This window comes from Cyanidioschyzon merolae, chromosome 19 (genome assembly GCF_000091205.1).
Source record: "Cyanidioschyzon merolae strain 10D DNA, chromosome 19, complete genome".
Classification (NCBI taxonomy): domain Eukaryota; phylum Rhodophyta; class Bangiophyceae; order Cyanidiales; family Cyanidiaceae; genus Cyanidioschyzon; species Cyanidioschyzon merolae.
In genome coordinates, this window is record NC_010145.1 from 20,731 (window position 1) to 43,777 (window position 23,047).

The window sequence follows — 23,047 nt, forward strand, 5'->3', positions numbered from 1 at the left end:
CAGCGCCGTCAAGAGCGCCAATGAACGAGTCGCGCCGCTGCTAAACGCTGGTTATTGGCGTAGGTCTGCGCACCTGTAGAGCAGTGCAGCTCCGCGTCCATGTACTGCCTGAGCGTTGCCGCTGCCGCAAACGTCAATACACGGCTCGCAATCGTGGGATGTTCGTAGTTTGCAGCATCTTTGTCTAAAAACCGGCGCTGTCGCTGTACGCCCGGACAGACATTCCCGAACAGCCATGCGACACAAGCTTACCGTACCCAAGAGATGTGTCGCTACTCGTGGAATTCCCAGAGCATGTGTCGTCAAAAACACCACGATCTGGCCAATGTCATACAGGTGCGATCGCAGCGGTGCGCATGGATCGGTGTAGAGTCCCTGGTTGGGCGTCGTACATTCATTTCGGAACAAGATGGAAGGGATCGTCGTATCCAACTCGGGCCATATACTAAAGTTGGGGTGGATTCGCCCTGGCCTTAGACACTAAGCTTTGCGGGCTTTTTCAGCGACTGCCTCCTATTGCTCTCTCTGATCCCGGGCTCTAAAAGAGCCAGCCTCTGCTGGCCCCCCAGCTCCAGTGCCAGCAGCCAAAGGAGCTTGATGACTGCTTTTGAATCTCAATTTTGTGGCATCTAGCGACGCTCGATGCATTTCGCATATAGGTAGTCGACGCGATGTACGCATCGCTTGCCATTTTCATCTGGTTTGGATACATCCTCGGTGCATTCTTTGCAGCCGTGATGCGTGACTGGGGTCGGGAGCTCTCACCACTCCACGACGCCTTCTCTTCACTGGGCTGCACTGTAGCGCGGTGACACATGCTTCATCGATCCGTGCATGGACTTGATGGGTAGAGAGGGCTCGCCTTGATGCCATCCACTGTTTCGGCACCTGGTGCGGCTCTCTTAAATCACGGGTTGGTCTGGGTGATGCTCTTGTCGACAAAGCTGGACGCTGCTCGCACAGTCACACGCGAATACACGCTACAGAGAATTCGTGAAACGAACGCTTATCATTGATGATACGGGTATCGGAAGGGAAACGCGCGCTAGAGAACAAGCCGAGCGGGCTCGATGCGTCTCTGCTGCCTTTGTGCAACGAGGCTACGCATTCTCTAGAGGACGCGATCGCTGCAATGACTAAAGTCCGAGTACAAGACTCTTTTCCATGCAATGAAAAGCGACTGGCGCCTTTGGGGCCATATCCCATGAATTGCACGTTGCCGCCTGCAAATGCCGCTTCGTTGATATCCTCAAAGGAGAGAGCGAATCACCTTTCGAACGCGTTCGATTATCAGTTTACGTGACAAGTTCAGTCAGCCTGCGGCTTGAGCTTGTAATCCATTCGTCAAGCAACGAAGTCGAATATACGTTCCCCGCCAGTCCTTCCGCGCGAGCTGCTGCGCACACGCAATGCCCTGGAACGGAAAGATCCAAAAGTTGAAGAACGCGTTTTTCGAGCATGCTAACCGTAGCGAGAGGAGCATTGTAAAGAATTTTATATACGCAGTGGATGAAAATATTGTTCATGTTACGAATACATGTTAAGGCAAGTCGCGAATCATGTTTATTCCGGTCACGTAACGAACGGCAGCGGCAGAACTTCGAACCAGCCACCCCGGATTTTCGTCGAACAATCCTATATGTATGTATGCATCCGCAAGTCCTGATCACTGTACTTCGAATGCCAAGTCTGTGCGTCTATGAGAAGATTCTGAAAATATCTCAAGGAGGGAACAGAGCATGAGCACCTCAGCGTTCCATGATCATGAGACTCTACTGCAGATGCTCTGCTATTTTAGCGGATTTTCGCGATACCCCAGAATTTTGCTCTCTTCGAATAAGAAATATTTAGCCTAGTTCTGGGTTTCAGCGGAGCATAAGGAATGGATTCAGTCTGGAGATTAGACGATTTTTGAGCAATTCGCTGACGAAGAAACGAAACGGGCGGTACCTATCACACACCAAAAAGCATCGCATGCTGTATACCGCGCAGTTTCATGGGCTGTTCAGGACAGAGCGCTGTTGCTGTGCAAGCCGCGTAGCCATTTGGCGCTGGCCTTTACGGATACTGCTTGTGAACACCACGCAGAATTGTAGTTCAGAACGAAAAGCGTTCATTCATGAAGCATTGCATTGACATTGCAATCCGTGCACGCTTGATGCAAGCGGCAATGGGGTTTAATTACAGGGAAAAATCGCGATTGGTCGCGAAACTCCGTGAAAACATGCGTCATAGAGTCGGCGTGTGACGCTGACCAGTCTGTCACCAAATCCGCACAAATCTGCAAGATATGCATGAATGAACGACGATTCATTCGTGCAAGGAAGACGTCCAACTACGCACCGAGGGTCGCGCATCCTGCCACAAAGTCACCTAGCGCAGAGTATGAACGAAGGATACGTCGAAACGACGTTTTCGACAGGCTCACTCGATCTGTCTGCGACTCTTCGAGCTGCTTCTCCACAGCCGGTCCCCAGAACCAGAGCTCGGAGTCCCATACGAAACCCATGCGAGGAATGCGCTCGGGGAACATACAAACGAGGCCACCCGGCAGATGCAGCAGGCGTCGCGCTACAAAACCCTCTTCGACATTAGGAACCAGACACACGCTGTCCCCGTTCACGACGTAGAGGCCATCAACTGTTTCAAATCGTGCAATAGAGCGCCGAAGTCGATGGGTGCAAGGCGCAGTTCGGGCTGCCTCACGCGCGAGCAATGCTTCGATTGTACGTCCGAGGCGGCCTTTGCGGCCTTTCAGCTTCATCGATCGTGGCGTGCGTAAGAGCTGTATGTCTGATCCAGTGAGATCGGGATCCTCAAAGCTGCTCCGATCTAAATCGACTTCAAACCGCGAGAGCGTCTCCGGTGCAACTGGCCTGGAGTCAATCGGTTCTAGAGATACTTGTGAGGCGTGCCAACAACACGGCATCTGCGGATAAAGCGGAAAAATGCAAAAAGCCGACTCCTCCTCTGATGGGAATTGGATGCGTTCAAGAACGCTTGTCGCCTTTTGTTCCGCGGCGTTCGTCGTGGATGGCGTCGATGTGCCAAGCATCCGAGCTGAGAATGCATCACTGGCTTGCCGCCAGCCTTGCGAGGTCGATGCTGTCGCTCGGGAGACGGGCGTAAGCCAGCGCACTCGGACCGCTACAGCGGCACGTTCGCGGTACTCAACAGCTACATCAAGAAGGCCAGACGAGCAACCACATCGCTCGGCCTGTTCTGACGGGATCACAAAACCAAAATTAAGCTCAAACGGTGTATGTGCGGGCGGCACGTAATGCCGACCCACAGCCGACTCGACATGAACCGCAGGAACGCCACCAGTATATGAGCCGTCAGGGAATACAACCGTGCCAAACGGCATGCACCAGTCGTAGCGTGAATCCCGCTCGGTGCTCGAAGTCTCCGGGGATTCGAGTTCCAAGGGAACGAGATCCGCTTCCTCCGGAAGCAACGATGACGGCCGCACATGATGCAAGAACTTCCGCTCTATCAGTGAACCGCTGGTGACATCGTAACGACAGCTCCAGCCATTCCAGGCTTCGTGAGCAAGGCGCGGCTTTTCAAAAGAGAGCACCTGCGGAGGCCAGTCGGCACGGCGGAACGTCGGGTCCCGACCCGGTGTCTGACCCAGCTGCTGCCGATACTGCTGCAGAGCCTGCCTTAGCGTGCTTCGTGGGGGCAAAAAATCTGCAGCCTTCTTCGGCGGACCATCCAGTCCTAGCTTCTCGGCATGCTCTGCGAGGAACGCGGCGACTTGCTGGTCAAGCGCCAAGTCCTCAGGAGAGGCGAGCGGCTCGTTGGCGAAAAGCGTGCCCTCGTTTTCCACGAGCTCCTGAAGAAACCGCTGAAATCGTGGGTTATCGAGGTTGATCTCTTCATCAGGAGGGACCGATGCCCACTGTTCTGCTACCTCCTTTCCGTAGCGCTGCTCGAGGTCTCGGCGCACCATGTTGCAGAAGAGTTCGTGAAGGCGCCGCAGCTCCGTGAGCTCGTCTGGCGCGCTCTCGGATGCACTGCCCACCGCCCGCTTACCGTGAATGGACGCTGTCAGTGGCGGCTCCTGCTCAGGCCCGCTCGAGAGCGCGCACCCGAAAAGCGTCGACCCAGAAGTACATCGCCGAAGAGCCCGTTTTCGAGAAGCGCCTCGCCGCCTGTAGCAACAGCGCCCTGACTGCACCGGAAGCTGTGCCTGGCGCTCCACCCGACTCAAGCTGCAGCGTTGAGCTTGCACACCTGCGGAAATTCCAATGAACATGTGATCCGTAAACTTGGTGTCCACTGAACACGATCGATTCCAACTGCAAGCCAGGAAACGCGGTCCAGCGCAGCACCTGAAGCTGCGTTGGAAAGTCAACCGCCGTCGGCCGCATGCCCGTGGCCGCTTGTGCAGCTCTGGTACCGCCGAGTAGGGTCAGTGTGCTGGGTAAACGTTCTTTCTTAGCGAGCGTTGTGTGGGCTGTCGTGTGTTTGTGTGTCCTTTATCACACGGAAGGTTGTCGCAGTGGGATCAGAGCGAACATCGTAGGTCTTGAGCGTAAGTTGCTGAGACATTGTACAACAACAACAACAGCAGCAGCAGCAGCTGAGGCCTGGGGTTCGCTCGGTGGAGAACACGTCGTCTGCTGCAGGCTTGCCGAGGCGCACATCTAGCGGCGAGGTACCTCCCTGCTAGCACCTAGACTTGGGCTGAATTCTTCCAGGACGTTAACTGCACCCTCACCGGTCACACTCGATACAGGTACTAGCAGTACTTTGGCTATGGTTCGTTTGTCTCAAACTGCTGCTGGACGGAAGCGGAGGCGTGGGAACGCGGGTGGACGTGATAGCGCGTACAGTAGCGACCAAGTGCAGGTCGTCGAGCACGAGATCCCACTTGCACCTGGTGAGGGCATCATTGGCGTAACCACTTCATCTGGTGCTGACCTTGTTGTCGTTCGAGAGAACGGCTTGATCGAGTGGCGCTCGCCACGATATCGCTACCACGCAGAGAGCGTACTCGCTGCGCACGCTGCAGTTCGGGGCAACCGAACGATAACGGCTGCTGCTTTCCTCGCAGTTCCTGGAGGACTGCTGCTTGCACTAGGTGACGCTCAGGGGCAAGTTCACTTTTATGACGCTCTGCAGGCTGTGCTCTTGGAGTCTGTGTGGACAACCCGCGGCACAGCAGTCGCAAGTTTAGCGTTTCGCCCGCTCGGTGAACGGCTCGAAGAAGAGGCGGTCATCGCCTGTGCGTCCAAGGACGGCAAACTACGCCTATTTCGGGGCCCTGCAGCCGTCGGAGATGCATATCATGCCGCACGCGGTGTCATGCAGGCGGCATGGTATCTCGAACGGACGCTGCTGATCGCACCAAACGTACCGTTGCAATGTCTCGACTGGTCCCGCAGTGGTGATGCAGTTGCAGTGGGTACCGCTGACGGTCAGGTTCGGCTGCTGTCACTGCCGTCGGGAAAGAGTGAAACCATCGCTCTTTTGAAAAGCGCCGGTAAAGCGCTCAGCATTGAATCGCTCTCCTGGAATGGTGCGGAGACGGGCGGTTTCCTCGCCACCGGCGATGCCTCTGGTCGCGTTCTGTTCTGGTCTCTGGACCCGTGGACACGCGGAAAAGCGTTAGCTGTCTGTGAATCCTTCGAAAACTGTCATGGAGCTATCACACACTTGCGGATTCTCGGAGCGAATCTCGTGTTGTTTGGCTCGGCAGATGGGAGCGTCGGATTCCTCCAACGACTGGAGGCACGGACGCCCTGGTTCGTGAGCGGGCGCCCTCAGCGGCTGCATCGACGTGCCGTACGCACCTCGTGTGCAGTTCGACCTGCATGCAGTGACGCTTTCGGCATCGCCACTGGTGCCGACGACGCGCTGCTCTGTCTGATTTCGGACTTGGCTCGACATTTGGAGTCGCCGGAAAAGGTGACGCGCCACGGAGCACTTCGGGCCCCTGGTCAGCTCCGCGTTTCCTGTTGGCCTAGTTCGGAGGGGAGCTGTTTCGTGGCGGACTCGCCTGTCGAGCGCGTGTTACTCCAATGCAAGGCGAATACGCGCTGCGAGTTGTGTGTCGATCGCTATCGATTCACGACTCAGGCTTTGTTGGCAGCGGGAGACAACGGAAGCGCCAGCCTCACACTGGGTCATCCACAGGGGGCGTTCTGCTTGTTTGTACACACAGGAGGCGCAGCGCTGTACGCGCTACGGAAACATAGAGCTGAGCGCATCCCGCTCTCAGAAAAGAAAGCCGGAATACTCAAGGGAGCGATGATGGGGGCTGCGGTGCACCCCGACACGTTTGTGGTGCTCGCGAGCGACAAGATTCATTTGCACGTTTTGTTCGTTCAGGAAACCAATACGACGTCGCAGTGGAAAACTCGAGTACGTTCGCTGCGGCTGCAACAAGCGGACGCTTGTTGTTTATTGGGTGCTGGTGAGAACGAGCTCGCCGTCGCGTATCGAAGCGGCGTTGTAGAGCGATTTACACTGGAGATCTCGGAGAATCACCATCCAGAGTTGAGGACTCAACAGAGGATGCTGCTAAGCGCACCCGCATGCGCGCTCTTCCTAGATTCGCCTCGTGGTGCGCTATGGACCATAGATTCAGATCACATTCTGGCGGAAAATGGTGAAAAAAAAGTGCAACTCCCACAGCCAACCGTTGGATGCTACTATCTTCTGCGCGGCGGGCCGGGGAGCTCGCTCCTGGCGGCGACGCGCTCCTGTGTGCTACAGATTGACGTGCCATCATGTGGCGCATATCGCAGCCTCTATACCTGCCGAGACTGCATCTGGGGGCTGAATTATGCCTCTGCAGCGAATGCGCTTCTGGTTGTACACGGTGCCGATTCGTATGCTGCTGATTTGGCTCTGGACGAAGCGCTCGGGCGGAAACGTTTCGGCATGGAAAGGCGGTTTCGTGGACGCCACACCTACATTATGAAATCCGCGACAGCTCGTCCACGGCGTGCGCGCTCATCCATGATTCGGTCGTGATACGGCTTGTGGGCGATTCGCTTCGCAAGGCGCCAAGTGGACGCGCAGTTCAAGTTCTTCTTCTGCGTCGATGGATGTGCTCGCTGCCTCGCTTGGAACTGGAGCAGATCAATACACTTGAAATTGCGAGCAAACCTATCGATTCGTGATAACGACGAGCCCGACTCCAATCGTACCATCGCATCAGCGCTCAGAAAGAAGCGTACGATCGCGTCCATCGCTTCTTCGTGTTGCCTGGAAGCGTGTGAAGCGTGCTTTCCAGGTGGACATGCTCGCGGGACGGCGACCGCAACGCTGCAACGCAGCAGTGCGCCACAATGACCCAGACACAGCACTTTGGCGCGTATTGTGATTAGCGGGATCCACTGCCGACGCTTTTGTGCTCGTCACCGATAGGACTGCAACGTAGATCGCGAAGATAACGGGCATTCAACGGACGCTCGGCTCGTAAACGCTGAGATGCTACCAGATCCGAGCGTTCATGGAGCGCCAACCATTCATGCCGATGGTCTGGGCCGACGCTTTTTCGACAACATAAGCGCCATTCGCTCCGTCGGAGCACATGCTCAGAGGAACGGATATCGCTTGTTCCGTAGAGAGCGATCCATGGCGGGCCGCGATCCGAGTGATCGACGCGCATCGGCCTCGAGATGCCTCATCGGCACGCACTGGAAACAGCGACGACATCCTTGCCACGCAGAGAGTTTCTGCAAGGCTCTTTCGACAGCAAACGACCGCACAGACGCGCTTTGCAAAGAACGTTATGTTGGCATCGTGCGCTGTTTACGTGATACCCAATGGTAGCGCCCTGCACCAGGGTTGCGCTACGGTGCGCATGCATGACGTCTCAGGAGGTACACGTGTCCGCGGCAGCGATCTGAATCGCGTATTTGTCCTCTTTATACAGTCTTATACACCTTTGCAGCAGACTCTCATGCGTGTCGGCCTCGTACAACGTCACAGTCGTGCAGCGAACGCCTTTGGGGCGCCTCTCCGACGGTTCATGCCCCCGGCTCCTTCTAGCTGGGAGATACGGTTCGTGTGCTGAGCCACGCCAACTGGCCGGAGCGAGTGACGAAAATAAAGTCGCTCGCGCTTGTCGCCCAGCATCCCGTTGTCATCGTGATCATGGAGGCGGCAAGTCGCTGACTCAGACGTGAGAGCCCCGTGGCCAGCCTTCTACTTGGTGTCGTTTCGGAGCCGTCCGCAACACCCCCTGCCTGATGTGCCGACCCTGGCTGACCTATGTCTGTGGATGATGCCCCGCTCTCGATGGAGATCCATACGGGCACGGGTGCGTCGCCGCCCACCAACAGGCGATCGTCGTTCTGCGCTCTCGCGAATGCACAGCAAAAGGGAAGCGATTGTCGATGGAGCGTTCGGCCGGTGTCCAGGCTCGTGAGTGCAACCTCGCCAGGACGCGACGCAGTGCATACGCATCGCCAACGCTGCCAGAACAGCACATCCACGATCTCCTGACAATGCATCCAACCGAGAAAGTCGATTTCTGGATGCATCAGCTTTCCGCGGATGAGCAGGAGGAAGCCGGCTGTGTATCCGACGGCCACCACCAGAGGCGAATCGCTCTCGCGAACTGGTTCCGTGGCGGTACCGTTCCGTCGGGCTTGCTCGGGTGATGCAGCCGCGTTCGCCGTCGTAACCAGCGCCGGTATCGGTGCCTGCACAGCTAGCGCCGAGACACCAGCGACAGGCGCAGCAGCGCCCAGCCATTGCCGTATCCGCTCTGGTGCGACCAGCGAGAGCGGACCTGCGTGCCACGCTGCGTCCAGGTAGGTCACCCGCCCGGAGACGTGCCCAGCGATGACGGCACCACTGGGCAATGGGTGTAGCTTTGTGACGTACTCACGTTCGGCCGGCGACGGCACGGTGGTTTGGTCGTCGAGGACGAGAATCGTGGAACGGGTTTCAAAGCCGAGCTCACCGCTCTCGCATGCGTAGCAGCGCAAGGAGAGGTCCTCGTGGGCTACAAGAACCTCGTTGCTGGAGGCGAGATAGGTTGCTGCGGTAGCCCGCAACACGCGAGCGCCCGCTAGCCCTCCGAGCTGAACGACGCCGCTTTGCTTGCGCTCCGCACGGAGTCGCTCGGGGCACTCGAAAACGACGCATAGCCGGCGGTCGACGAGCTTATCCTGCCATCCAAGCTCTGGATTCCAGCGGAACGCTTCGATTGACGTCTCTGTTACCACGAATACTGCTTGGAACTCGGCATGATAAAAAGTGCACAGTGCGTGAGCGCTGCGAAGACGAGGTCCCAACACAGCCGGCGACAGCTCAGCGGCTCGCTGCACCTTTAGCAAGGGCGTGGTTGCCCACTCCATGCCCGAGTCCCTAGGTAGTGGCAACTACGAAAGACGCCAAAAAGGCAGCGTAGGCCGCAGACTCTGTCGTTCTGGAAACGGCAGACGGAAACGCACTCATAACCACGAGCAGCGGAGCCAGCGCCAGCATGCCGCGTTACCTGGGAGGGCGTTCGAGTTGCGAGCAGGCGCCACGAAGCAAAACGCCGTTGAGCTCGTTTTGGACGCTCCAAAACTGGCCGCAACGCGCCTTTTTGGCTGCTCTCGTTCTGATACTAGTGACCCGACAGTGACGCCGAAAAGACCTGGACTCGTTTGTGTGTTCTACGCTGCTTGCCAGAATCGACGCGTTTGACGGTGCTTGCTGGTCGGCGCGAACAGGCTCCCGCGCCCAAACGGCACACGAAAGCGCGGTCTCTCCGGCTGGTCAGCTACAGACGCAGTGCTTCAGTCGAGACACGGAAGTTCGACAGAGTAATTTGCAAGTTTCATAGACGCGATGAGGAACCAGTTGCGGATGCTGTTCGCTTTGCGTCGTTCCAACGCAGCTATCGGCTTTGTAAGTGCGCGCAACCTATTCTGGAACCGGAAAAGTCTTTCACGGCCACTGTGCGCACCCTGAAGCGCTTGGAGCTTTCATCAAACTGCATATCAACGCATCCTGCGACTTGTCAACATCACTGCCGCCCGATATCGACCGGCTGCTCGCTCGCAGCCGTATCATGCCAGCCAGCCAGCCAGCGACTCCGAGACAGCGACTCGATATCAATAGGACGCAGGGACAAACTCTCTGGTTACCATATTACAAAGGCTCGGGAAAAGCACGTCAGCGAGAGTGTAGCGAGCCTCGATGACCCGAATCGATGCGATGCACGTCACCGCCCGTATGGCTATCCATAAGGCCGCGGATGCGATTCGGAACGCTGTGGGCGTGGTGGCGCATCAGGCGCACCGCGGGAAATGCAGTGCGCTGTCCCAGTTGGATATGCGTGCAACGTATGCGTGCATGCGTGCAATGGACAGCACTTGAAACAGCGCCTCCGAGCGCTTCAGCAGTGCTTTCCGTATGCAGGTTACTGTCCAAAGGGTCTGGAATTGCAAGTCTTTGCACTACGGTGAAAGTGATTCATGGTGCTCCCGACGGATCCCGAGTTCCCGTTTCCGATAGACGCTCTGGTGCGCATCGAGCTGGAGACTGGGGAAACCCTATGGGTGCGTACGCGAACACACGACGTTGTGTCGAAGAGCGATAGCAACGGCAAGTCGTGGACAGCGCGGCTGCGCTGGCAACAGCACTCGCAAAGGGTCGTGATCCGTCCGAATGTGCGAAATCCTCAGCACCCCGTGGTAACACGGATGCGGGATGGGAAGCTGGTTCTGTGGAGGCAGCTCGAATCAATGCCTACTCGTGCGGCATGTGGAAACGTCGCGGAAGCTCCTGTGCGGCCGAGTCGAAGCAAGCGTCGTCGCACGTCGTCGGCTCCTGTTTCGAGCGCCCCGCAGTTGAAAGCACAAAAGTCAAAGGAAATTGCGCACGAGGTCAAAGACTCACATGATGTCGAGAGCGCTGCTCCAGGAGCAGCGGTCGCGACAAACACCAGAGCCACTGCAGTGCGTGAAGCGCCCCGTGACGAAACTCCCGAACATATGCGTCGGCAGCGTCGCTGCCGTACGCTGCCCGAACGGCCAGCAGCATCCATTGCCACGGTGCCAGCATCTGCAGGCAGCGTCTCGACGCCGCGGATCAGCGCGTGCATACGAGAAACGAGTCGTAAAAACGCGGAGGAACCGAGCTCCGCACGAAGCACGCCACAGAACCGAAACGCATCGCGCATGCCGCGTCCGATACGGAAGACCGAATCCAGGTGTGCCTGTGCCTCGACCCGTAACCCGTGTCCGAGGCTCGCAAAAGCGCCGCACGCGAATCGTAAGGATTTAGAAAATTACAATCTGCACAGCACTGCTGCTGCTGCAGCTGGAGCTGCTGCCGCTACCGGGGCACCAGATACGGACCTTGTGGAACGAACGGATACGGAGACAAGGATGGCTCTGCTCGATGAATTGCGCCATGCACATGCCGCCGCCGCCGCTGCTACCAGCTCCAGCATGATTCATGGGCATCCCGTGCCCGCGACGGATCGCCGTTCGGTGAAGTACGGGCCGCACTGGCGATTCGCACCGCTTGCAGCCATTGCCGCGCACGCGCGCAGCCTCGCGACCCCTGGGGTTGTCACGGGAGTCGGCGAAACCGCATGCTCGACGCTTTCGTTACTGAAACTGCTCGCGGAGGATACGAGGCGATTGGTTGACGAGATACTGATCCTAGCTTCTGGTACCGACGAAGCGGAAACAACAGAGCCGGCAAAGCGCCTGCCCGATCGCGATACAACCACAGAGACGCTTGGACGCATTTTGCTTGCGTACGCACAGGCCTTGGTTTCTGTGGCGGAGGCGCAAGCAGGTTCCGGAGAGTCGCAAAACACTGTGATGCATGACCTGGGAAAGACCGCTCTTCAGGCGCTGATCCAGGCTGAACGATCGGGTATTCGAGAACCCCATTTTCGACATGCACTCCGAACTTTGATCCGAGGCTTCGTACCCGCGACAGCATCAGCGGATTGTGTCGCTGCTATCAGCGCAATACTCGAAGAGCATCTTCCGAGCGGACGCATAGAGCGAGAATCCCACCGCTTAGAGCTACTGTGTCAGGTGGTTACCCTGGGTCCGGATCTGCTTGCCCTAGCATCAGTATTGAGGCGTGCGAGCCGTAACCAGACGTCCCACGTCCTGTCTGCGGTCGCGTGCCCTGACCTGAGGGCTCCTTGTTCTACCAAATGGTACAGGCAGGTCGTCCAGCTCTACGAAATCGGGGCCAGAACCATCGCGAATCAGCTAACTGGTTGTTGGCCGGCGGAAGACCTGCAGGAACACACCGCTGATTTCCTCGTCAACGGGGCGATGCAGTTGCCTTTGCTTTGTACAGGAAACCTATCAGAACACGATTCAACTGTTGCGCCTGTGAGATAGATTCATACTGCCTGCTGTTTTCGCGAATGGAGGCAGTATCGTGGACAAGTTGCCTCGTGTTGGCGCGTTCTGTGGCGGAGCGGACCACGCCACCACCAGGAAATCCATGATGACGCCCTATGGAGACCAACGGAGACGCCGCATCAACCCTCATGCGCAGACAAGGACGAAAACGATCCGAAGCGAGCGATAGGATGCACTGGTGGCGTCTGCTTGCGCGCCGTCTCCACCGGCCGCATCACGTCGCCCGCAACAGAACACCGGTTGCAAGCATGGTTGCGCTTACAAGTCACCAGCGCGGGCCGCGCTGTGCTGTATGCCGCCTGTAGCCTGAGGCCGCTGCAGCCTCCGGTGCGCAGAACCCGAGCGATTCTCGAGAACTGCCACGTTACGCGGACACCCGTTTCTACTTTTCAGCAGAAGGACACACTCCCGACAGAACATAGCCTGGTACTTGGCGCCAGGGGCGTTGCAGCGACAGCAGCGCGGCGTCTCGCCTCGCCGTTGTGGTTGCTCGACAAGCAGAAGCGCACAGTCTGCGCAGATGCGAGCAGGTTCGAATAGCGCGTGCACTGCTTCACAAGTCACGCACTGACCGTCGCAGCGCGCACATAACAAGCCGACTTCACTGCCCTGTGTGCGGCCGCACTGAGCTCCGGTATGTTTCAGGGACATTTGCGGTGCGCTCGAGCGTCTCGCTTTCGCCTCCTGAGAACGCGACGGCCAACTGCACGCACAGTTCACAGGTTCAGACTCGTAGTTGTCGTGGGTTTCGTCAACTAAGCACCGCTGCGCCTTTAGACGGTGCCAGCGCGTCTCCAAAGCCGCCTAACGGGGAACTCAGGAACCAGTTCGGTGTCAGACTTGGAGCAAAACTTTCAACCAGTGCGCTCGTTCCACACGTTGCAGTACCGTCAAATCAAAAGGTTGAGCACTGGCTTATCGGGTACGCTGAAAGACTCGGCTAGTCCAAGCGGACGCGTGTCTGCCAACGTAACACTGACTAGAACGCGGCCCTGTTTTGGTACTTGCTCCGGGGCTCGGTGGACCGCGATGGACCACGCGACGAGCGCGCTCTGGCAGGCAGCTGCACAGCGATGAAGTCAGAGGCCTGGGAACGCGCACAGCGCCGCGGAGTTAATCCGACGCGCGTCCGGAACGCCACAGCGCACCGTTTATGCCGCAAGTTGCAGAGCGCCTGCGAGCAGGCCGGCCCAATGAGCAGCTCGCCACAAGTCCATGAACTGAACGGGCGTTCAGCAGGCTCGGAACGTGCACAGCCTCCTGCTGTTGCGGATTCGACGTTAGCAAACGAGTTAGAAATCGACCAAAAGCCGCTTTACAACGAATGCACCGCATTTTCTGCATTTAGGCCCCGTTTCATGCCGTATATGTATGTCAACGCCAGTGCTTAGTCGCCGCACCGTCTCGGCAGCGTTTCAAGGTGATTCGGGTTCGGGTTCGGATTCGGGTTCCAGTTGCGCAACGATAACGCTCGCATCGTCACCCTTCCCAGGACAAACAAGTCTCGGCATGCGTTCCGATATGTAAGGATCGCAATTGGTGCAGCTGGAGAAGTTATGTGCGAGTTGTGCCAGTTGATAGCTTAACAACACTGGATCTATGTGGGTAAAGGTGCCCAAGCAGGTCCGATTCGCCACCGCCAGATTCGAATCATACGCAGAAGAGACCGGACACACCAGCGCGAGAATCTGGCTCTCACTGATATTATCGAAAAGGCCATCCGTCCCAAATATAACCGTATCGTACGCTCGTAGTCGGAACACGTCGAGGTAAATGGGCACCACATCACCCGTACACGTCTCGATCGTGATGCTGGTGCGTTGGGTTTCCGGATTCCCCTCGATGCCGTTGAGGCTCGAGAACACAATTGTTTGATCACGAATCACGAGGAACCCGATATTGCCTGTACGCACGGCATAGAGCAGATTCCCATTGTTTGCGAGACATGCCGCCAGCACCGACACCGAACGCACTGCTTCGGGCGGCCGCATATGCGTCACGGCATCACGGAGACAGCTGAGTAGTTCGAAGCGTGGTTGCCAGTTTCGTCCTCGAGCGGTGTCTTGCTCCGATTCAGAAAAAAGCACCTGTTCAATGAACCCGTCTAAGATGTTGCGCACATGGTACTGCGCCGTGTACATATGCGCCAGTTCTACATCGCGCGTGTCCTTAATCGGTGCGAATGCCGCGCGAACAACACCACGCTCAGTGGCGTAGAGAACGTGACCGCAGTCCGCAAGGCCCACCGCGCCCTTCCCCTCGCAAACGAAGACCGTGTCCGTCGACCCCGAGAGAAGCAACGCCTCACCAGGAAACGTTGTACCTTGTTCCGCACTAGGACGATCGCCGATGATCTGGTACGTTCCACACCGAAAGACGCACCGCTGCTCTGAGACTGCAAGCGGACGCTGCTCGTTGTGCGGCTCGCTCCGCAACGACAGTTTCGCCACGCCGCACCGCCGCTGTGCCTCGTGTGAGTGCTGACCGCGCAAACACCTCAGTGCAGACGCCGACGAGAAGAGGCTTCCGCGATAAACACACGTGTTAATAACGAACTGCAACGGATTATCAGGTTCAACTGGCTGCCGCAACGAGCTTGGGGTTTCTTTGAACAGAGTGCCGCCTCGTTGCCTGCCGAGCGACCGCATGGCGAAAACGTACCGCCTGCTTGGCATAGACAGTGACCGGAAAGCTGCACCGAAAACGCCGTTGTGCTCTTCTCGAGCCTGTGTTCCGAGACCTGCACGCCGCCTCCAACAAACGCCGTTCTAAAGAAAAGGCTGCTGTCACCAGTGGTACAGCAGTGGCGCGCCACGCGCCCCCCAGACAAAACGTCTCGAGCAGATGCGCAGATGCCCTTCAGATTTCTTGAACCGGCCACCCAATACTGCTTCCAACTTCTTTTCATATAGTTCAACTTTGAGAGGTTGTCCAAGAAAATTTTCTCTTGACAGCTGTGGAGGTCGTTTCTCCAGCAGCGCACATTTCCTTATATTGATTGCGGCGTTAAAGTCACGATTCACAAACTCCATATGTTTCTTGCCATTGGTAGTTGGACTCACTAGTGCAAGCAATCCACGAACTTTCGCCCTCCTTTTCATTTGCTCTTCCGTCAGCGGTCCGTACTTTTTTACATCCTCAGGGCTTCGCTGATATTTTTCCATCTCGACCGTCTGAAGTGTGCACCCCAGTTCATGGTGTGTATAGGACGTTCGGAACTCATCTGCAGGTATCGTAGCGAAGCTCCGTGCGCACTTCTTGTACGTTCTTGTTGTTGGAGCTGGCGTAGTTCCTTTTTTGGGTCCTCCATCGCCCTGCTCCGTATGCTACTACGAGCCTTTGACTTTCATCCTCCTTCAAGGCGCTCAACTGACTGAAAAAGTTGGCGACTGCAAGCCGCTTCCCACAATACAGGTTCATAAGCAGACGGGCCCATCGAGGCTTTGTATACTCCTCCCACAGCGCATCCCAATGAGCAACGCGAACTTCCATAAACTCCCGAAAAGCGTTAGAGTCCGCTCCTCGGGTCGTCACCTCGCTCAAAGCCTCCAGGTGCTCTTTCATTCCTGAATTCCATGTAATGATTTTCTTCCTTGCATTCATTACGCCGGATCCTCGGTAGTATCTCGCTCTCGAGAACCTCAACAGACGCATGTCTTTCTGACGTGAGTTGCCGTCAGTACCATCTTCCGCGCGCTTGGGAGCAGCGATGGTTACGATATTCGTAACCCCAGGGTCCGCGCCAACGACAAAGTCGTTATCCTGCACTTTCTGTGTGGCACAATCTGCCTCCTTCTCATCTTCATGCTTCGTCACGGACACTATCGAAGACGGAACTGGACGATCCGCCTTCAAGCGCCGATAGTGAACACACATGGCTACTCCATCGGTTTCGATCACCCCTGTGAATACCTTTTGTTTGCTCACTTTCAGACTTGTGAAATCGAAGATATTCTTCCAGTACGTGTCCCGGTTTTCACCGGTACTCTCCTTCCTGCTGACATTAAACTCGGGGCTGAACTCCTTCATGATGCCGTAAAGGATTCTGGAATCGATAGTCACAAAATGTGACTCGATGTTGGACAACGGAACGACGTTGAAGCGCTTACCCAGAAGCGCAGCCTTTCGTCTCCCCCACTCTTCATTTTTTCCTCACTCAGCTTCATCTCTGCCTTGCGTTCGAGCTCACGGTCCAGAAACACAAAGTAACGCAGGACGTGGCGGTAGTATCTTTCGTTATCTTTTTTCAACTCTGATATGTTTGCTGCTCGGTTCGCCAACCCCAGTACCGCACGATGCTCTTGTATAGCCGCTCGGATGACGGAATCCTCATTCATGCTCCTGAGTGATTTCTTCTCGTCGATGAATTCAATCTCATCTTCATGCTTGCGATCGTTCGTGTTGCCATTGATAATCGCCCATATCCCCTGGCGAATGAGACCGGGTAGAGTGCAAAGATGGAGCGTATCATGAAGTTCTTGAGGTTCATTGTTAAATGGTTCTTTAGACTGGTGAGGTAGTTCATCGCTCCGTAGGTGTAAATATTCGAATCCCCCCCTGTATCGAGTACCGTCGAAGCGGAACTCGGCGTAAATTTTGTGGAGGGCATGAACTCGCTCATTTCACCTAGACGTTTCACCGGTGCCAAGCATCCGGTGATGAAAAACGGTTTTGTTGAGAAAATCTTCCAGAATATGGACTGTTTTGATGTCCGTAACGTCATGATACCATTTTCTTAGGAAATCCACCATTCCTTGAGAAGCGTCACGAACACCGCTGGAGTTCGGCTCGACACGGTTCCAGATTGCCTCTCGAACGTTTTCCCTGTACGGATCCTTGGTATGTTGAAGAAGACAGGCTTTCACCGCCATCTCGTCGTACCGTCATCTTTTGCGTAGCCTTTGACGTAGGGCCTCCCGCTTTTACTTCTTCTTCTTATCCTGTTCCTTTGCACTTGGCACTGTTCTTCATTTTTTCGGGCTGCCGGCGACATTGGCGCCCAGGATCCTCCACTTCCCCTCCCGTAACTTTCCTTTTTCAATATAAAAAACCGAAACAACTTTGGATGGTACAGCTATTACGCATAAAAAAGCACTTGAATACATTAGTGTGAAGGTTGAAACACGATTGAGGACAAACAATGGGCTTTTCTACGACTTGAAATCGTTAAAATTTGTACGATAGAGCTACATGCTTCATTTTTCCGATGGAAAAACACTTACATTGACAATGGATCCCAGATTGTGCTATAAATGGGTATCGGATTTGGCGAAAGCATCCATCATGCTGCATTCTAACTCCAGATTCCATTACGTATACTTCCTTTCAGATGTACTACTCGTCTCGTGCTTCCTGTCATTCGCCGGGTGCATGCGTTGATGCACCCGCCTTAGCGTCTAATCCGCTGATGCCGATGCATAACAGAGACAGGACAGCGTTGCCGTACTACTGAGGGCGTCGGATCGAGGAATGCTCCACCTGACACAGAGTCGGAGTATAGGATCATTCTGGGAGCCAGCAAGCTCCGCAGACAGACACACTGCCTGCGATAGCGTGAAGCTATATACCAGGACTCCACCGCGACCAGATCGACGCCCAGATGCAGTTTAACTGCCGCTAGTACCAGAATAAACAGTGCTGCAGACGAATTGCTCAGATTTCTATGCAGCACCCGCCACTGGGTGGCGAGCACGAAGCACGTGCCTGGGGTACTCGTCTGGCTCGCGGGTTTTTCCGTCGAGAAATTCAACTTTCGACAAAACGGGAACCGTGTTTCCTTTTTATCGTTTATCGTGCAGGGAAGATAAATTGGTATATCGTTGCTAGTTAATGGTTAGTCTCTGTTCTTTGCTCTGTATGCTGCGGTCGGTTAGCGCGCCGGGGAGATCAGGTCGTACGAGACAAGACGCACGTGTCGCCGTTGAAAGGAAACGCGAAATTGTGAAAATCCGTTTTCTTATTGTTCTACCGTACAAGTTGTATTTGCGTTAAAGTCGTAACAAAGTAAAGTTGTTTCATGCAATTGTGTTTCAAACCTCAAGTAAGTGTATACAAATGATGTTTGGCAATTCAGATCAGAAGCGTCGAAAGAACCTTCTTCTTCTTCAAAAATAAAAAAGGTTATGGAAAAGAAACTGGAGGATCCTGGACATCTGGTGTCGTCGACTGCCGGAGACTGACGAAAAACATGGCGGAGCTAAAAGGAACATGAGAAGACGATGGAGCAAAAGAGGAAGGCCCGAGGTCAGAAGCTGAACGAACCACGACAGTACGACAAGATGGTGGTGAAAACCTGTCTTCTCGCACATATCAAGGATCCGTCCCGGCGAAGGCTGCGAGAGGCCATCAGAAACCGTATCGAGTCATACTCCATGAGTGTTATGATGGCTTCTGCAGGTATAATGCATTTGGTGAAGGAGATGCGCGACGACGTAACGGGCATCAAAACAGTCGAGGTTCTGGAAGAATTTTTCGGCAAAACCTTTATTCGTCACCTGATGCTTGGTACAGGGGAAACGTCGAGGAGAAATGAGCGGGTGCATGCCCTCTGCCAAAAATACTCCTTCTACAGCTCCAACGGTACTCGAGACAGGGGTGACTCGCATATTTACACCGTCGGGTTATGAAGCACCTCACGAACCTGAAGAACTATTTGACCATGAGCCTGGAACGTTTCATGATACGCGCCGTCTGTACGCGCTACCCGGGCCCCTCTCGCGAAGGGATATGGACCATCATCGACGGCATCACAAACGATAGTAAGAATGAGCAGGAGATCGAATTTGTTCACGGGAAGACATCACGCAGGAGAGCAAATGAGGATTCTGGAATCCGTGCAGCTATTAAAGAGCATCGTGTGGTCTTGGGGCTGGCGAGTCCAGCAGAAAAGATATCCGAGTTGAAAAAAGATTCGGAAAGATACGATCGCCTCATCTTGCGCTATACCATATTCCTGAACCGACAACTGAAATGCAAGACCGATATGGAGCAGGGTGTTGAAGCAAATGCAGTGTCGGAGAAACGGAAAGCTGCGCTTCTGGAGAAGCGCGTCAACGTCGTTCCGTTGTGCAACATCAAGTCACATTTTGTGAGTATCGACTCCGAAATCCCTTACGGCATCATTACGGAGATCTGTCCAGTGTTCGATGTAAGCAACAAGCAGTTCACCGATGAAAACCAGGAGACGTACTGGAAGAAGAATATCTTCGATTCCAAACGTCTCAGAACGAGCAAGAAAAAGGAATTCACTGGGATGATCGAAAGTGATGCGATAGCCATGCGTGTACATTATCGGCGCTTGAAGGCGGATCGTCCAGTTCTGTCTTCGTTGCCGTCGCTGGCAAAGCGTGAAGAAAACAAAGAGGCTAGCCCAACGACGCAGGAGGTGCATGAGAACCACTTTGTCGTTGGCGCGGGCCCTGGGAACACGAATATCAGGACCATCACAACACGCAATTGCGGGGATGATGGCATCGACGACAACCTACGTCAAAAAACACATGCGTGTTTTAAAGCTTTCAAGAACGAGATATTACCGAGAATTCGGTGTGATGAATGCAAAGAAGAAAAGTGGGGCGTGGAACGCAGGATTGAAAGAGCACCTGGAAGCGATCAGCCAGGTGACGGGCCGGGGAGCGGACTTTCACGCTTTTCGGGAGTTTATGGAAGTTCGTGTTGCTCATTGCGAGGCGCTGTAGGAGGAGTATACAAAGCCCCGGTGGGCTCGGTTGCGTATGAATCTACACGGTGGGAGCCAGCGTGCGTTCGCGAGTTTTTTCAATGAATTGAACGTCTTGAAGGAGAGCGACAGTCAGAGGCTCGTACTAGCGTATGGAGCAGGGCGATGGAAGACCCGAAAAGGGTGTACACGAGCTCCAACTACAAGAACGCACAAGGAGTGTGCAAGGCGTTTCGTTACGATACCTGTAGATGAGTTACGAACGTCGTATACACACCATGAACTGGGTTGTACGCATCATAGAGTGGAGATGGAAAAGTACCAGTGAAGCCCTGAGGATGTAAAAAAGTACGGAGCGTTGACGGAGGAACAAATGGAAAGCAGGGCGAAAGCTCGTGGACTACTCGCATTACTGTGTACAAACAAAGATGGCAAGAAACGTATGGAGTTTGTGAATCGTGACTTTAACGCCGCTATCAATATAAGGAGATGTGCGGTGGTGGAAAGAAGACCTCCAGAGTGGACACGATAGAACTTTGTTGCGCAATCATTCAAACTGGAACTGTATGAGAAAAAGTTGGAGGCAGTAGTAGGTGGCCTGTCCAAAAAGGCTGGGAGGCGTCTGCACGTCAGCCGAAGACGATTTATCTAGCGCGGGTTTCTCGCCACTACTGTACACGGCCGCCGGCGACGTTCGTCTTTTAGGGCGTTCCTTGTGTCGGCGATACCACGGACCAGCAGCAGGCGACCGCGCCCATCGCCCGAAAGAAGCAACCGGTTTCGCGAGCTGGACGCAGTACGGCGCTCTGCCCTGTGCGCCTTTTGTGGCTTTCAGGTACGCGGTCTACCGCTCCGGACACTGCTCCAACAGTCTGGCCGGTCCTTGATTACGACAAGTAGCGCTGAAAGCAAGCCTTTCGTGCACGGAAACTGAACGCGAGTCGGAGCACTGTTCGTCACACAAGTGCTGGGTTATCCGTTCTCGTCCCTATCATAGACGTGTGTGTGTGGGCGTGCGGGTGGCTCCGCTTTGCTCCTCGAGATTTTCCCTTCCGTGAAACGGGGACGTGTCTGCAGGATTATGTGACGTACGCGAGTTTGATCGGAAGACAGTTACTGTCAGGAAAGCGCTGGCTGGAGCTGCCCGCAAGACGACTGGTCGCAGGAGGTGTTTTCGTGGTAAGCGTCACCCTCGCCGGCATCACGCTTTACCACGGGTGGTATTCCAACACACAAAGCATTCAAGACGATCATGTCCGGAATGGCTCTGTGGAGACGTGCGACTGCGCCCCGCTATGGAGATGCATGCAAGCGTTCGGTAGCGAGCACGCACCAGAGTGCGCAGCGGAACGAAGCAGCCTCCTGCGCTGCATGGCGCACAGCAAGCCTTCTACATCATAAACATGAAGGGGCACCATTGGCGGCCTTTATGTGACTGTGCAAAGAAGTGACATCATGAAACTTGCTCATGGAGAATTTGGTCAACCATCCAGTACAAACGCGGACGGCGTGGTGCACGTGGAGCGCCTGGCAACGCTCGGCGGCTGAGGCAAAACCTGAAAACGGCAACGTCGTCCACGCTCGAGAGAACCTGGATACGGCAGTGGTAGAGGTATGGGGTGACTCGCATTGAGCTAAGCACGCATCGACTCTTGTGACGGAGCAGCGCGGAATACGGCCTCGCCATCATGATGCGCTTAAAGCGTTCAAACTGACCCAAATCAATGCGCTTTCCGAAGAACTCATTCTTGATCGACCAGACGTCAAAGTTCGCAAAGGCATACAACGCTTCAATACCCTCATCACACTCCTGCGCGGTGGTGAGTGCCTGTCGACGCGAGAGACCTTCCAGTAAGTGCTCCACAGTTTGTTCAGCGGAAAGCTGTGCATAAAGCGCAACGGTATCACGCCAGCGAAGCGAGTCGCCCCCGGCCGGTCGAGGTGCACACGCGTCGAGCTTGGCGGGACCTGCACCCCGGCGCGCGTTTGCGAGGCGAAGCCGTTCACAGCGCGTTACCCGCACTGCTTTGGCTGGGTAACGCAAATAATTCAGACCCAAAGAAGGACTAGAAGCAAGTGATACCAGCATTGATGGCGGTTCACGCCTCCAACAGGCACCCTTTTGGAGTCGACCTCAGTGCAGCAGCGTAGCGGTACCTGGGGGGGAGAATTCGCTGCACCCCACACAGGATTCCGTTGCGCGAGCTGTGCACGCACTTTGGCGAGCATTCGCGCTACCTCGATGGCCAGCGCGCGCAACCGAAAGCGCAGCAGCGCCTCTGGCACGAATGGCGCCACCAAACTGCCTTCCGCAGCTTGCATGGTGGATGGTGTCGGATTGTCCAGGTTATGCGCTTATGCTAATGTGCGCGACGCGCATCGGCATCAAGGGTACCTTCTGGGCGCAAGGTCCAGCGAATCGGATACGCATACGGGGCCAGTGCGCTTTCTGCGCCTACCCACTGTGGTGGGTGTCAAGCACAAACCCGCATTGCCAACCGACAACAGCGCATTCCATGCATGATCACGAAGGAGAGCGGCGGCTCCCAGCATTCATCCTAACAGCCAAGTTTCTCCAGCGTGTCGTTCAGCAAAGGCAAGCCTGCATCCGCAGACTGTCCGAGCACATACCGACGACGAGACCCGATTCTACGTCGGGTGAAGCACGCCTCAAGCCGACGCCCTCTCGGGTATAGAAAAGCTGTTCTAGCTCTATGAACTATCTGCTCTAGCATTTAAGGTCCAAAGGCGGATACGGAACGGCAGGCACTAGGCACACCCGATGGGACGTATGAAACGGCCGGAATATCCGAGAAGAGGTATCGGTAATGTAACTTGGAGGTTCGGGGGTTTGATGGACACCTTACCGCCCACTGAAAAAAACCACAAAAAAAGTAAGAAACAAATGCGCTTAATCGGAGAACGCTGGCCGAAGTAAACGTGTTGTCAGTGAAAAAAATCCGAACGTGCTGCTGTGGTGGCATATAGATACCTAATGATATATTTATCAATA

General features: G+C 55.3%; 6 protein-coding genes across 6 annotated transcripts, besides 2 other annotated features; 2 read left to right on the forward strand and 4 right to left on the reverse strand.

Annotated features, from left to right (window-relative positions):
* Positions 1-2,335: 2,335 nt before the first annotated feature.
* CYME_CMS010C (hypothetical protein) lies at positions 2,336-4,261 on the reverse strand (the record flags this gene model as incomplete). The annotated part of the gene is made up of 1 exon (XM_005538642.1): positions 2,336-4,261. The coding sequence occupies one exon, from the start codon at positions 4,259-4,261 to the stop codon at positions 2,336-2,338; it is 1,926 nt and encodes a 641-aa protein (XP_005538699.1).
* A 503-nt stretch (positions 4,262-4,764) lies between these two features.
* CYME_CMS011C (hypothetical protein) lies at positions 4,765-6,987 on the forward strand (the record flags this gene model as incomplete). The annotated part of the gene is made up of 1 exon (XM_005538643.1): positions 4,765-6,987. One exon carries the CDS (start codon positions 4,765-4,767, stop codon positions 6,985-6,987), a length of 2,223 nt encoding a protein of 740 aa, XP_005538700.1.
* A 1,019-nt stretch (positions 6,988-8,006) lies between these two features.
* CYME_CMS012C (hypothetical protein) lies at positions 8,007-9,326 on the reverse strand (the record flags this gene model as incomplete). The annotated part of the gene is made up of 1 exon (XM_005538644.1): positions 8,007-9,326. One exon carries the CDS (start codon positions 9,324-9,326, stop codon positions 8,007-8,009), a length of 1,320 nt encoding a protein of 439 aa, XP_005538701.1.
* Positions 9,327-10,433: 1,107 nt separating this feature from the next.
* On the forward strand, positions 10,434-12,332 carry CYME_CMS013C (hypothetical protein; the record flags this gene model as incomplete). The annotated part of the gene is made up of 1 exon (XM_005538645.1): positions 10,434-12,332. One exon carries the CDS (start codon positions 10,434-10,436, stop codon positions 12,330-12,332), a length of 1,899 nt encoding a protein of 632 aa, XP_005538702.1.
* A 282-nt stretch (positions 12,333-12,614) lies between these two features.
* CYME_CMS014C (hypothetical protein, conserved) lies at positions 12,615-13,007 on the reverse strand (the record flags this gene model as incomplete). The annotated part of the gene is made up of 1 exon (XM_005538646.1): positions 12,615-13,007. The coding sequence occupies one exon, from the start codon at positions 13,005-13,007 to the stop codon at positions 12,615-12,617; it is 393 nt and encodes a 130-aa protein (XP_005538703.1).
* Positions 13,008-13,771: 764 nt separating this feature from the next.
* Positions 13,772-15,031, reverse strand: CYME_CMS015C (hypothetical protein; the record flags this gene model as incomplete). Its single annotated transcript, XM_005538647.1, has 1 exon — positions 13,772-15,031. The coding sequence occupies one exon, from the start codon at positions 15,029-15,031 to the stop codon at positions 13,772-13,774; it is 1,260 nt and encodes a 419-aa protein (XP_005538704.1).
* Positions 15,032-15,184: 153 nt separating this feature from the next.
* Positions 15,185-17,987: a sequence feature (repetitive element).
* Positions 17,780-20,737: a sequence feature (repetitive element).
* Positions 20,738-23,047: the final 2,310 nt, after the last annotated feature.